Below are 15641 nucleotides of genomic sequence, written 5' to 3'. Positions count from 1 at the left end.
TATAGGGCAATTGGAAACAGTGGAAATTGAAACCGGAAGCGGAAAGTGGAAATGGAATATGGAAATGGTCAAATTATCATATAAATGTACCCTAGAGTAAAATCCTTGTTTAGTGACCACCTCTTACAGAACACCTTCTTATAAAGACCACCTCTGTACAAAGACCACATTGTAATTACATCACAAAGATGGCTAAGGACCACTTTGTGGTCACCTTTGATAACTAAGACCACGTGCACCCTCACTACATGGTAATATTTGGTAAGCTTCAAACATGTATTTAATGGCTCAAATCAATGTCATCTCTTTGTCCACACTTCACTCAAGTCATATACCATCATCGCTTAGTTTGTACCAGCATAGATAATACTATGGTACTGAATGTGTCATACAAAAATATTCCATGCAAGTGAAATGTAGTTAGCACACTAAAATCTACTGTATCAACAAAGAGCCTATATAGTCTTTTACCTGTTTTAATAAAGCAGTCTGACATATGATGTTTGGAACCTAGCTATTATTGCAATGTGAAGAGGTGGTCTTTGCAAGGAGGTGATCTTTATAAAAGGTGACCATGAAGTGGTCAGTATGCCATGGAGATCTAATTATAAAGTGGTCTCTGCACAGAGGTGGTCTTTATAAGAAGGTGGTCTTTAAGAAGTGGCCACTAAACAATTGTTTCACTCTAGGATACATTTATATGACGATTTGACCATTTCCGGTTTCCATTTCCACTGTTTCCAATTGCCCAGTGGTATACAACAGATTACATTCCAGTAAAGACGACAGAAAATAAACGTTTATTCAATGAGTAAAGGCTGTTTATTTACTGTACTGAATTTCTATTTTCATTGAGTTTATTGAAGGTGGACTGGCTGATCACTGAAACCATGCGATAAAGTTTAGTAGGAACTAGCCTATGTACAGTAACATGCACGTACAGTGGAATCTTCCTTATCCAAGCCTCTATTATCCAGGCACCTCCATTGTCTGGACAGCACAAATTGATCATGTGACTTGTAGCTTATTGACCATAATGAAGTTTGGATTAGATAAAAGCACAAGGAAAGGGAGCCTAAAGAGGGTAGGTATAAACAGTGGACTCAGGGACTCCAAGGACCTGTGGGGACCCAACATTTTTGTGGAATTTTTAGGAAATTTACATACTTACTTTCTATCCTTGTACTACTGAGATACCTTTATGGCCAGTCTGAAATTGCCTAGACCACTCTTTCTCTGTCCTGTGGACTGCTCTTTGTACATTGCCTAGAAATTATAAGTGCCTTGTATGTAGGCCACTCATTCTTTACGCCTTCAGTAAATGTATTAATCAAGGGCTTATTTCTAAAAGGGGTTATTTCTAACAGGTCATTGCCTTCATGTGCTAGCTACGTTGCACAAAGATTGTTTATCGAGCTGCTGGTGTACCTTGCAGTAATCGCTTCACTGAATCCATTTTCATGTCATTGAACTTTATTAACTGGTGACATGTTAGGCTAGTGTGCTCTTTGTGTAGCACAGTAGCCTATTCAATGTAGGCAATTTTCAGTGGTGCTTGTATGTTATTTGTAATTGAATTAAACACAGTGTGAACAATTGCAACAGACAGAAAGTGGATTGACCATGAGAGATTAGCCACTGTGACTAGCAGAAGTGTCTAGTAAAAGTACAGAATGTATATAAACATTGCAAAATCCCCATGAAAGTTGGGTCTTCACCGGTCCCAGGGTCCTTGGATTCCCGGTCCTGAGTCCACTCTTTATACCCACCTGTGTCTTCCATTCATTGCTTCATTTTAAAAGTAATCTTTAGTGTTGGATATACATACGGTAGGAAATTAGGTTTCATTTCATGTATAAGAATATCCTGTTATATCATACAGTATGGTGGTATTGTATAATAGGGGTCATGCATAACTCGGTTTTTCCAGCAAAAATATTGCCCTAAAACCAGCCTCAATTTGTCTTCAAGACACCTTGGCAGTATAGGTCAGGCACAGCCAAGCCCAAAAATGTCTTTAGACTAACCTCAAACCCTTCCAAAAAATTTCCATGGAATTAAAAAAAAATTTAACAGAATTATTTTTATTCTGACTAACCGATGCCTTCAGCCAAGCATAGCTCGACAATGGATATAACTACAGGCTAGATTTCTTCACTGTTCAATGTCGCTTCATCCCAAGAAGTGCCTTTCACCAACCGCAGTACGTACAGTACAATACACGCATCATGGACTTGCCTTTGTCCTCTTTTACATACCAGTTCTTATTTCTGACAATGCTGGCAAGCAGTCAATTCATGTGGCTTCACTTTGGCTGTGTTGGTATCTCACCCATGTTTTCCATAGCAACTGGATTGATTGCAGAGATGCTTCTCCTAATGTTCTTTATTTGCAACACTGTGTAACAGATTGAAATAAGTGACACTGAAGCATAATGGCCACTGTTTAATCTCGAGTAGTTTAGGGCTCGCGAATTGTCTGTATTTTCATGGTGATTGGATTGATTGCAGAGGTGCTTTTCCTACTGTTCTTCATCTATAATGCTGTATAACGGGGTGAACATAGCTGATAGCAAAGCGTAATGACTATGTCATTTTCAAGTTAGTAATTGATACCTGGGACACATGTTCAGATAAAAACATCAACTCTGAGGCCATCCTTTTTTTTGATGCAGTATGCGTGGGTTTACTATAACGTTAGTAAAAATGTAAACAAACAAGTATGAGGAATTTTAAGTTCAATTAGGGATCATAGAAATAAAAAGTAGGGAAACAAGAGAGATCACTTACACCTGCAGATATACCAGTGGACATTTAATTCCTAATTCAGTCATGAGTATAGGCTGAAATAGTATATCTGCAGGTGTAAATGACCACCTTGTTTTCCTACTTTTTACTTCTATGATCCATAATCAAATAATGTTTCCTTATACTTGTAGTAATATAATAGAAACCTGACACTCTGCCTATAGTTTGCACTTACACATTACTTCATGCTCAAAATTGATTCTGGGTTTGAAGGGTTAAGTTAATGATGATTGGATATAGCAACGAAAAGCACAATAATATAACAAGATGAAAGAAACATAACTGAATAAGACTTGTATGTTTTGTACTAGCAGTTATACAATAATGTACACAATTGAGAATATAGGTTTTGTGATTGTGTTTACACATTGACTAGCACACTTAATATCTACAGTAGTAGTACTAAACACAGTAGTGACTTACATTATCCTTCACTGTTATGTCTGCACCAAGTTCTACAAGTAGCTGTACCATACTCAGTTGGTCGTGATAAACAGCCAAATGTAGTGCTGTCCAGTCCTGTGAGTAACAGATGATTAACATGTTATGAAGAGACTTTTACAATGTATACATACATCAGCACAAATAAATCATTTGCAGGCCAAGCAACTACACTAGCAACATTAAATGTCATTACCCAGGAAATTTAGTGTATCTATATCATTGTGACGTAATGACAATGAATTATATACCATGGGTGAATATTGGAATTCTGAAAAGGAGTTTCCACTAAAAGTAATTAATTGGATATTCTACAGTACTGTTCAAATATAACATCATCTCGTTAGAGTGCGAGTAATTAAAAAACTTGCAAATTAAAAGGCGTGGCACCTGTTTCTCTTGCAAGTATTCATCCCAAATGAAACAGGATGAGTACTTACAAGCTAAAGGGTGCCATGCCCTTTATTTAGCAAGTTTTTAATTGCTCATGCTCTTGCAAAATGATGTTAAATTTAAGCAGTACTGTAGTAAAGTGTTTTATTATAATAACTGACTGCTTCAATAGAGTACCTAGATGATTATAATAACAATGCACTAATATCTGATGTTGCTGTTATAACCATGATTAACTAAGATAAAGGCTATTATTGCATTGTATTTCACGACAAATCCTAGATGTAAGAAAACCTGAAATTTCAAATTTTCCAAGTAGTAATTTGTTAATGGATATGACAAAAACATAAGGACTCACAGACTATCAAACACAATAGCCTAAATTTGGGCTTGCTGTAGTATAACAGCCAAAACAAACATCTTGCACCAACCTCCAAATGTGACAGGAAGTGTAGTTACAAAAACTGGTCAAGCCAATATTAAACCATGAGCTTAAAACAAATCTTTAATAAAGTGCAATTGATATTGAAGCTGTCTCTTTTGGTACTGTACATAAGTGTAAATCAACAAAATGACATAATTGTATTTGTAGTAGCAAGCACCTTACTGGCTGATTAACTACAACATACTGTTAAGCCTACCCATCACTACCTGTCACCTGAAAATGTGCACCAAACTACACTAAGTATTCACAACAATTAACCTGAACACAAAATCCAAGCAACATCACATGCTCAACAGCCTTAATGCTTGTGTATTGTATTCTTCACATGTGTAATGTATAATACAAAGTGTGCACATTTCATTAAACAGAAAAGAAATAAGAAGAGACTAGTTTTAATTGCAGGGCTAATATCAGCCTGGGCTTAATGTAACATTTTTCTCAAAAGTTTACATCAGACGATTGTTGCAATTAGTATTCCCCTAGCAGCTATACAGTGAGTTACTATGGAAAATAAATGCTCTCAGGCAAGTTCCTCTCAGCTTGTTTGCAAGTCTATTTTCCAGTCCTTTCATATTTTAATTGTGTCCATTGTAAAATTCCAAAGGGCTTTCCTGAAACCACTGGTAAACCCTTTGGTGTCCTATCGCATACAGAATAACAATAACAAATGTGACCAAGATTTTTCAAAAAATGGTCCAAATCGCACATAATAGTTGGTAGCTAGCTACATTGTACACTACCACACTATGCCTTAGCATTGCTCAGATTACTCAAGACTGAGTTAAGAGTTGTCTTTTCTGGGATGTGTGGCAAATGTTGGTAAGGATCTGAGAATCAGTGGTGCACTATGGGATGGCTTGATACAATTTGCTAAATACTTTTGGTGCTGATTCTGCTGCATATCAGCCACTAAGAAGCCAGTATTGTCCATTATAACCTTGTGCTCAAGTTTAATCATGGTGCCTCTCCATTTTGAAGTCTTCTCTTGCTACCCAACTTCCCTTTTGAGCAGCTGGGATAGTATTCCACTCATATAATTCATCAATTTCTATATATGGTGAGATAAAAGTAGCTGTTTGTAATGTTCTGTAAGGTAACACACTGAGGCATAAATTTCATATACATACCAAAATCTTGTCACATAGGTGCAGCCGAGGGTGGGCATGAGCATGTATTTGCCAAACCATCACAATTCCTTGTTTGGTCATCTTCAACTTTTACCCAACCACCACAAGTAGTTAGTATAAATAGCAGCATACAAACAATCTTGTGACAGTTATACTATAATAGTGCACACGTCACTTGTTGAGTAATGACTATGAACAAGTTCAACAAAGGCCATAGTCCAGTTGATTGTCATCACATGATCAAATGGTACGGTTGTACTGTTTAAGTAGGGATCCGGGTGATACTTTCGTGTGCCACCAAAAATTCTGCCTTTGAAAACCATTCTAGATTTTTTTTAGAATCTATAAACAAACTATATCATCACAACAAATTAAAATACAATGAATAAAATACAACTACTGGGAAAGGAGAACAACAAAGAAAAACTACAGGGATAGGGGAAGTCATCATCACTACCTTGCAGAGCCCAATACCTTAAAATCATTTGAGCATTATTCACCCATAAACAAACAGAGAGTTGTTGAAGTAGATTTCTTCTGGCCACTTTAGGTGAAATGCCACTACAGGTGGTGGTATGATCAGCAATAGAATTAAGAACTGACAATGCAAAAGGTGTCCATACCCCAAAACTTTCCACATCTAGTGGAATGAAATCACCTCATGCCCTCTCCACAGTAGCAAGGTGCTTCGCATCCTTAGCCACCTCTCCAGCTGTAGCAGCCACCCTACACAGGAAGTGGAGGAAGAAATTTGAGCAGGCTGAGTAATGCTGCAGACAGAGACATCAAAATAGGCAGGGTGACCAAGTTGATAATCAGGATGGAAAATGTCTCCTGGACATGAACTGTCATCAAAAGAGGCACATTGCTCTTTAACAACTCCTGGATGGTCTTGTAATAAGGCATGATGAAGGATGTTAACTAAGGCATCATGGCAGCAGATTCTCATAGGACCATGGGAACAGCCTAAAAGATGGTCACCAAAGCAATCTATGGAAGAGAGGCATGTACACAATGGGGAAATGGGAAGCAGAGAAACTCCAAGCCATAGACACAAACCAACAATAAATTCTGGACCTGGGATAGCTAAACCAAGAGAGGTTGAAGGAATAGCTTTAAGCCAGCCACTACTGGTGCCAGAAGAATGAGAAAGGGCAGTCAACCATCCTAGAGATATTACGAGACGAAAATCACCTTTACGGAATAGTACTAGTCCATAGAATACATAATACAACATTAAATATAACAAAATACTTACAGGTGGCCGGATATAGAATTTTTTTTAAATCGCCAAAACTCAAATTTTAGACTGACTGACTGACTGACTGACTGACCGACCACAGTCGCAAGCCTAGAGGCCAAACGAAGCAGTGTACTGCCACCATTTTATGCCACAATAACAAACTCACCAGTAGGGTGTGCCTTTTGGGGTTCTGACGAGTGTGTGCCCTCTGTGCCTTGTCTTTTCTTTTATCTTCAATTAGGCTGCTTGTCCTCTTCTTCAGTCAACGAAACCATATTGAGGCGTTAATTTTCCGTATCAACACTTTCTTTAAGCAGCATAATAGACACCACAAGATTATTTAAGGCGCTTACACACTACTATATGGTACGGAGATACCGGTACTAGATAGCCACCTGTATCTTCATGATAGGCCACAGGATCACGCCCATTCTTTATTCTACACATTATCAATTAAAACCACAATGACCACACCCCTTTTACGCTAGCTACAGAATAGCTAGTGACCACACACCTTCAAGTTGGTAGGCTGACTCGGGATGTTCTAATAATCAATCGAAACCATGATGACCACACCCTTTTCAAGCGAACATCTTTGCAGGCTAGCTGACTCGAGATACTCTAATACAGCAGTCACCCTAATAGAACAATCACACGTTTATAGCTAGCTGTATGCTTTTAATAACAAAAACTAAACTAACTAGTATATAAATTTAAAAATGAAGTAGTGATCCAAGTGATAAAAGTAGTAAAACAAGAGATGAATGATGGTAGCTATTACAGCATAGTTCAGTGGGAAATCCCTACTTTGGCATTGAACACAGAATAATTGCTATATCATGCCAAAGTAGGAATTTCTCATTGAACTATGCTGTAATAGCTACCATCGTTCATCTCTTGTTTCATACTTTTATCGCTTGGATCCCTTCTTCATTTTTAAATTAATAATTTTTAATATACTATGTATTTAGGGGAATCCTTTGGAAATTCAGTCCTTTGACATCTCAAGTAGATTCATGTGACACATAGTTTATTATTTTTTGAATTTTTTAAAAACAAAGCTGAAGTCTTGTACCATGGTAGAGCACAGATATTAAATGTCTGAGTCCGTCGGATTCTACCAGTAAGATATTTCATTCATAAATTATTAGTTCTGTAGTTTAAGCGTGTTTTAGTTTACTATGGAATGTGCCACACACTCAAGGTGTGAATACTTCCCATGAAGTTGAGTACAAAAGAACAAATGTTGTTCTAGAATAATGATGTATGCCATGGAGGTTGATTGTACTTAGGGTCATAGGATTATCGAATTTTGTAATTCGCGAATTACAGTGAACAAAATCAAACAAATAGGTAATACGCTCTTTGCGTGCACTAAGGATTTCATGCTGCAGGAAAATTTAAGGACCGACCTGATCTTGAAAAACTTAACCTTTTTGGCACATTGGTCAATTTTTTGTTTTGTAGCTTAAACGAGAAACCGGGTGCTCATCTATCTTGTGTTAAAATTTCAGCTTAATATCTTTAAGCATTCCTGAGATATAGTCAATTTTCTGTTCTGCACATTACAAACTAACTTTTATGGTAATGTATTGAGTTCTGTGAGTGATTAATGGTGACAAATGGTGTCAAATCACTTTGTTTACCAATAATTCCATTCTCACCATCTAAAATATTTTAAAAGACATTTCTGATAGTTTAATGAAGTATTCTTGGTACTTTTCTGCAATTAAATGCCTTAATTTTACATTATTGTCTAAGACTAAGTTTTAGTTAATCCAACACCTGAACAAATCACCCAATTTTAAGTAAAGTGTTGTCCCATACATGTGAAATTACTACATGGTCTGATATAATCATCAATATCTCCTAGGAAAAAGAAGCTATGGGTGCGTAAATTCACAAGGATAAATTCATATTAATTTACAGTAAAATCACAAGGATCGGAGTAAAACCACAAATCCCTAAAATCACTCTGCTTATAAAAATTCAACAGTGCATTTTCATAGCAAGAAAATATAACATTGGGATGGGAGATGTGGTAGTATTGTTTTTTCCAAGACTGTAGAGTGTTATGGTTTGTTATGGAAAATTTTAGAAATGGAACTTTGGGAAGATGGCATCCCTGGTGCTTAATTGTGTGATCGTGAGTCTAGCAAATTAAAAATTCCTGAATTGAAGTAATGGTTGGCTTGTAGAGGTATATACTCCATTGAAAAGCAAGAAGGAAGATTTGATAGCCAGGTTTCTTAACGAAGGCATGCCTTTGTGCTAAGTAGTATAAGCAGTAGTTTGATTGTTAAATGTCTTCATACAGTCAAGAGTATACAGTCTATAATCATGCTGTTTGTAAGCATGTAAGCTGTTTCTCTCTGTATGATATCGTTTGATTACATAGGTGTTGAAAATGGGAAATGGCCTCCCTACTCCCTGAAAAATGCTTGGAAGAAAAGATGGAAATACTCTAATAGAGCAGTCACCTTGCATTTATTTTAAAAACATTGTTTGTTTACTTCTTTATAATATACCCCTGTACATTATAGGGTCAAAGTATAGAATGGCTGGGTAGACACACTAGTGGATCCTGATGATGTTTATACTACTAGTGGTGAAGCTTGTGTTGCACCAGTGATCGATGATTGGATGAGTAACCAGATAATGTCTATTGCTGAGATTTTTAGTTGCTTTGTAACATGGCAAGTTTGTGACTCACATCCCTGTGGGATTTTAAGGCTATCAACAGTATAGTTGTACTGATTATTGGATTGGTAATCTGTAGAAGCTGATAATTAGCTGTTATTACCATAATCAGAAATCAATTGTAATGGGCTGTGGCCAGCAGATTATTAGTCTATTCAGCTTCAGCAGCTGCAGTACCACTGGAGGGCTGGTGTCAAAGGCTCTGGTATGTACTTAGGTAATTTGTTTATGTTTTGTGGTAACCACAATAGTAAACAGTGATGGTTGGAGCCTAGCCCACTTGTCTGACTAGCAATTTTGAGTTGAGGTAAGTGTGTAATCTCACAACATTGTCTACTTTTAGTGGAGTTTGCACAAGTGCAACTTGTGAAAATAAGTCAATTCTCAAAATTTTTACTTTACTCAGCATCTGCAGGAATGGATCAAAGAAACTAAATCACAAACCAGTAACTGATTTAAAGGAGAAAAAATAACATTGATGCAGCTTGCTTAAATAGTACAGTATGCCTGCTAAGTTTACCCAAGATAATCACAATTGTATGCTACTGATGTAAAAATAAAGCCCTTGACATTTCGAGAGCAGACTTGTCTGCAGTCAATAACATTATTGTTCCTTTATCTTAGGAGGGCATTGAAGTGTCCCCTTCCATTTTTTACTGTGTATATACACACATACATACATACATGTATAGTATGTATATATGTATGTATAGATTATGTAAAAGTTGTAAAACAATAACTAATACAAGACAGCAGCACGAATAGGATTCCCAGTTAGTTACAATGCCACCTTTAGTATGAAGTCAGACAAAACAGAATAACTGGGAAAAGTGTGGGCATATTTTGGGACAGAAATAAAGGCCCTCTGCCTTATTAAAATCAGTATTGTATAGTAAGACACTCGATCCCCTTCCTGTACTTATAAAACGGAGACAAGACAATGAGACTGCTACTTGTAAAACTTGTCATGTAATTGCATGGCCATCCAACAATAGATGTGATTTCATTGCTCACACACAAGAAGGATGGTCCAGATGGAGTTGTTAATGATACCTCAGACAGTACACACAAGATGCTCCTAGGAGTTAAACGTCCCATACCAAAGTGTGGTATATCTCCAGAGGAAGCATGTAAAGATCCAAATTTCTACTGCTACATACCTTTCATATAGCAGGATTTTCACTTTGAAAAGAGGTCACTTGTATTAGCACCAAATTCAGCCACAACTTTATATATCATCAGATTTCTGTTAATGGTGTGGACCTCTGTATCTATACTACCAAGGGTGTCCTAATAGAAAGAATATATTCTGACTAGAATGTGCTAAAGTACTTTTCCACAACTAACTCATTATTTTGATAATGTAATGTTACCAGAAATAGTGCATCCATTGTACAAACCTTACATGTACTATCCTGTAAATCAAGACTCATAGTAGTGAGTTGTGTTGTCAAGGAAAGTATGGCACATGACCACTGTGTGCCATTCACATGAATGACTAACTCTTACAGAATGCTCACACAAATCCAACTATTCTCTCGTTAAAAAACACCTCACGATACAACACCAACCTCGGGTACATTATTATATAAGCATATTAGTAAGTAGATATTTCATCTCATATTTTAGTAATGCACCATGATATTTTGTACAAAACATCCTATACTTATCTTTCTTCTCCTTTCCATAGTCGCTATTACAGGAGGCCCCATGACATCAACATTTTTATGCTTATATCTTAGACTGTGTTAGTTCCACAACCTTGGATTTACTAACACAAGTTCTTTGGATAGTCAAGTTTCTTCTATGCAAGTCTGTTCTACCTCTCTTGCAAGAGTCACCATAACTGTTTTTGTCTCAAAGCATAGATCTTGGGACAATCTTTGATAAGTAATTAAACATATGGAGTAGCTTCACTTGATTCTGACCTGCTGTTTTTCTGGGGAGCGGTGAGTTAATTTCCATAAGTGCACTTATAACATAATAATTTTGCCTACACTAATAGTTGACTATATTTTATAGTCTTTTTGAACCCTACCTTATATTTAGGACACCTCTTATAATACAGTCAACTACCAGTGAGTAGCATTTATTTGCTGTCAATGCTACGTATTTAGGTGCTATAGATCAATGAACTCAGTGAATATAGTGCTATTTGCTGTACATATCAATGTTAGGTGAATCAGTCTGGTAAAATTGGTGAACTTACTATTCTGTGCTATTCCCGTAAGTGTGGAAGTGTTTGTTCAATTTGTTATTTAATAATGCTGGCTAGGGTCTGAAAGCAATGCAGCACACAAAATACTTACACTGGAACCATTATACGGCTTCTCAGTTAACTGAACTATGGAAATGATTGCTGTAGTGACTGTTCTATTAGGGTAGTTGAAAATACTGATAAGTAGTTTTAAAAATTTTCTTTATGCTATTTTAAGTTATTTATACGCAGTTTCAGAGATATAAATTTTTCAGACTTATGGACCACCCCTGGTCACAAGGGATTCAGATAACTGAGGATCCATTGTACTTTGTTTGTGTGTTTCAAGGGACGATCTGGTATTAATACATTACAAGAAGTTAAGGCACATTCGCTTGCCATCTGTGTGGGAAATGGTGATAAACAAAACTAGTCTTTGCTCAATCTGATGATGATTTGGTACTGCCCAGAAGCCATACCCTAAATAACCGTTGAGGTTTCAACACTACAAGTATGTACCTGCCTACTTGTACCAAACAACCATTCCTTTAGCTTTGACAAAGAGTATTTGGCTCATGTAACAGTTGTATAATGTTATTTCAAACAAGTATACAAAAATTAAATTTTCAGCTAGAGTAGGGATGATAAAAAGTACTGAAAAAAGCTGGAGTAGTGCACGATATTAAATAACAGTAAAACAATAAGAAGTGCTATATCCCTACTGTGCATTTCCATTAAGGTATCCTGAGCACAATAGATATAACACTTCTTATTGGAGTGAAGAATAATAAACTTTACCTAACACTTAAAGTGACAAATAATAAACAGTAACCTTTAATTCAGCAGGCTGAATCTGGAAACTTCCAGAACTGTCCTTAAGATTGGCTATAAAAGGACTGAATTATTGTATCAGTTTGCTGGTGTACATTTTAGTGCTGTAGTGGTTGTATTGTTGTTGTTGCTGCCTTTTTTGCAAAATAAATTTGATTCAATCATAGTTGTGTGTTAGTATAGCCAGGGGTTCAACTAGTATACTGAATCTCCAGTACAATTCTTGGTAGCAGAGGATGGTATATGGAGGAAAATATTGACTTCCCAAGTGTGGTTACTGCTCAGTAAGATGACAAGGAACAACTGGAAGATGCTATAGTGGTCTTAAAGACAAGAAAAGGCAAGGATAAAAACTCTTCACCAAGGCAAGGTGACGGTTTTTATTTTTAATACAAGAGAAAGATGTAACTGCAGAGGCAATTAAGACTGTGAGACATTGGATGGAGCACTAGAGACAGCCATGGACACTATGATGAGTCTAACAGATAAGTATAAAGAAACTAGAGAATGAGAAAGTAAGTTTTGTCAGGAGATAGAAAAACTTGAAACAGAGTATAGCATTGCACAAAGTCAGGCACAAGAAGTTCTAGTTGAATTAATAAGAGTTGCAAACCTTAACAAGTTTGTTAGACATTTGGAAAGTGATGTTCCCAGACCAACAGATACTCCAGAATTGCCACCTGAGTAGGGAAGAATAGTGTAAGGATAGAAGTAAAAGTACACCAGCCCACCGTAATAGTGAAAGAGACTGATTCCGTTAGAAGGAAAGTGCCACTATCTCAGTCAGCAGCAACATTTCTTCACTCGTCTCTCCCAGGTCAAGGAGGATTGCATTTGTTAGATGAGTATACCAGTCAGACCACCAATAACACTACTCTTATTGGTCAAGATTTATGGAAGCAGTTAAAGAGAGTTACTATACCAGTCTTTTCTGGTGATAAAAGAACATATCAAAATTGGAAAGCCGCCTTCATTACTTGTGTGGATCAGGCTCCAGCCACCCCAGAATATAAACTACTTCAGCTATGACAGTGCTTCGCTGGAGAAGCATTAAAATCAATTGAGAGTTTGGGACACTCTGTGACAGCCTACCACACTGCGATGGATAGATTAGAGAGAACGATTGGAGGAGAGAGGTGACAAATAGCCATTTATTTGCAAGAAATAGATAATTTCAGGCCAGTACGTCATGGAAACTCTAGGGACATTAGAGAAGTATGCAGACTTGCTGGACATAGCTGTTGTAAATTTAAAGGAGTCCAACTGATGTGAAGAGTTAAAGGATGATATGCTGTATATAAAATTACAGAAGAAGTTGCCAGCTCCAATGTTGGCTGTTTATCACCGTTCAGTGTTTAAGACCTACAGAGTGGAATGTGTTGAGGTACTTAGTGAATGGGTCATTCAGGAGGCTGAATTCCACTCTAGAGCCTTAGAAACAGTTCAAGGGTTGATAACTCCAAAATTTGGAAAACCAGAAGCAAAACCTGCCAGTTACAGAGAATCACAAAGATAACACGGACTTGAGGTTTTTTGGCAGATCACAGTTTAGGTTAGAACCTACAAATGATTCTCAAGGCCAATGCCAAGGCTACAGGTCTTGTTTGTGGCAGATCACACTGAGTTTAGAACTGTGGAGAGTTTAAGTAGTTGGATGTGTCCAGAAGGTGGGAAAACCCTAAAAAAAACTATTGAACTGTATGCATACACATGCACACACTTAGACTTAATGTATGTATTAGCTTTAAACTATTCATTGTTGTATTAGTTATTCACGCCTTGATTCTTAGCTGCTGTGGTTTTGTATAGGAATTGTAATCTGTGTAATAGGCCACATCTTTTGTTCTATTGTTCTTTGTATTTAGATTTTTTTTGGCTTGTACTTCTACTTTGTAGTTGTTGTGTTACAATGCTAAACTTTGATACTGATTGTTGTGTTACTCTTCATGGTCTTCCCAGCTAAGTAGCAGCATCCGGCAGCTTGGGTGTGAGAACACTCCTGCTAACAAAAACTTAAGACTGTGTTTTCGCTGTTTAGGTGAAGCCACCTTGGTCAATATTGTACGCATACAGGGGTATGTGGTTTGAATGGTTGTAAGGAACTACACTACCACATTATAGTGGAGATAAAGAAATGGCTAGTCAGTGTCCAGGCAAAAACAGTGAATTGGAGCAATCAGCAGCACTGAGGAAGAGGCTAGAGAATGATGAGCAAGTTGTAAAGACAGGTTCTTCCAGGGAGGGGGACCGAGGTACTGGTGAGAAAAAGGTTACTTCACCAACAGAAGCAACACTAGTAATGGGCTTTACAGGGAATATTGCTTTAAGGACAATACCTGTATACTTAAAAAATGGTAACAAAAGGTTAAGGGTTAATGCTCTTTTGGATGACGCCAGTACCAAAACCTACCTCAATTCTGATGTCGCTGCTGAGATGGGATTATAAAAAGTTAATGTGAGTGTTTTAAATGGTCAATTGAAAGTTTTGGAACTACACATGTTGACTGTACAATAGAAAACTTGGATGGAAAGACTTCATTAAAGGTGACTGCCTTTACAACTGGTAAAGTTGCAGGCAATATGAGACCTATGGATTGGACCACTTGTGCTGAAGAGTGGCCACATTTGAGGAGTATAAAGTTTTATAAACTTGGGCCTCGGCCAATTGTTGACATGTTAATAGGGTTAGATTGTGCTGACCTACATTTCTCACTGCAGGATGTTCGAGGTGAACCTGGTCAGCCCATAGCAAGACTTACTCCATTAGGATGGACTTGTGTTGGTCTGGTTGATGAACAACAGGATTGCACTACTAACTTTGATGGGACTTATTTTGCCACTGAGGAGACAGATGTGAGTAACATAAACACAGTGTTACAGAAATTTTGGGAAGTCAACTGCTGTGCTATAGAGGGAAGCCCATTGTCATGTGAGAATAAAAGAATTTTAGAATGCACACAAATTACAATGCAGTTGGTTGATGGTTGGTATAGAGTTTCTATACCTTGGAAAGGTGACAGAATGGTTTTACCTAATAATTATTCAATGGTGCTGCGGCGTTTACAGAACCTTGAGAAAACTTTGGTAAAGAATCCTGAAATTGCTAAGTCTTATCAAGAAACAATTTGTAGATATTTAGAATGGGTTACATCAACAAACAGAAACACCTAAGGCTAGCTGGTATCTACCACATTTTGCTATAACTAAGCCTGGTAGAGCTACAACAAAAACTCGTATTGTATTTTACGCTTCAGCAAAATGTAATGGAGTTTCATTAAATGATGTAATTCATCAAGGGCCTAAACTACAACAGGGATTATTTGATGTTTTGTTAAGGTTTAGAAAGTTACCAGTAGCTGTAGTATGTGACATAGCTGAGATGTACTTACAGATAAAGCTTTATCCAGGTGACAGGTCATTAGTGCTGAGCGATAGTAAAAATTTTACTATCACAATA

At 37.1% G+C, this 15641-nt stretch overlaps 1 protein-coding gene across 2 annotated transcripts in view; it reads right to left on the bottom strand.

Annotated features, from left to right (window-relative positions):
• The window catches only part of LOC136246702 (uncharacterized), a 62987-nt gene extending 59667 nt beyond the window's left edge, over window positions 1-3320 (bottom strand). For both annotated transcript variants that reach the window (XM_066038252.1, XM_066038253.1), the window contains exon 1: window positions 3231-3320. In XM_066038252.1, the coding sequence (XP_065894324.1) occupies window positions 3231-3281 (51 nt within the window). In that variant the 5' untranslated portion in view covers window positions 3282-3320. The remainder of the gene's footprint in view (window positions 1-3230) is intronic.
• Between the last annotated feature and the right edge of the window lie 12321 nt (window positions 3321-15641).

This window comes from Dysidea avara, chromosome 2 (genome assembly GCF_963678975.1).
Source record: "Dysidea avara chromosome 2, odDysAvar1.4, whole genome shotgun sequence".
Taxonomy (NCBI): Eukaryota; Metazoa; Porifera; class Demospongiae; order Dictyoceratida; family Dysideidae; genus Dysidea; species Dysidea avara.
Note: the sequence above shows the minus strand (reverse complement) of the source record. Positions and strands in the feature narration are given on the sequence as shown.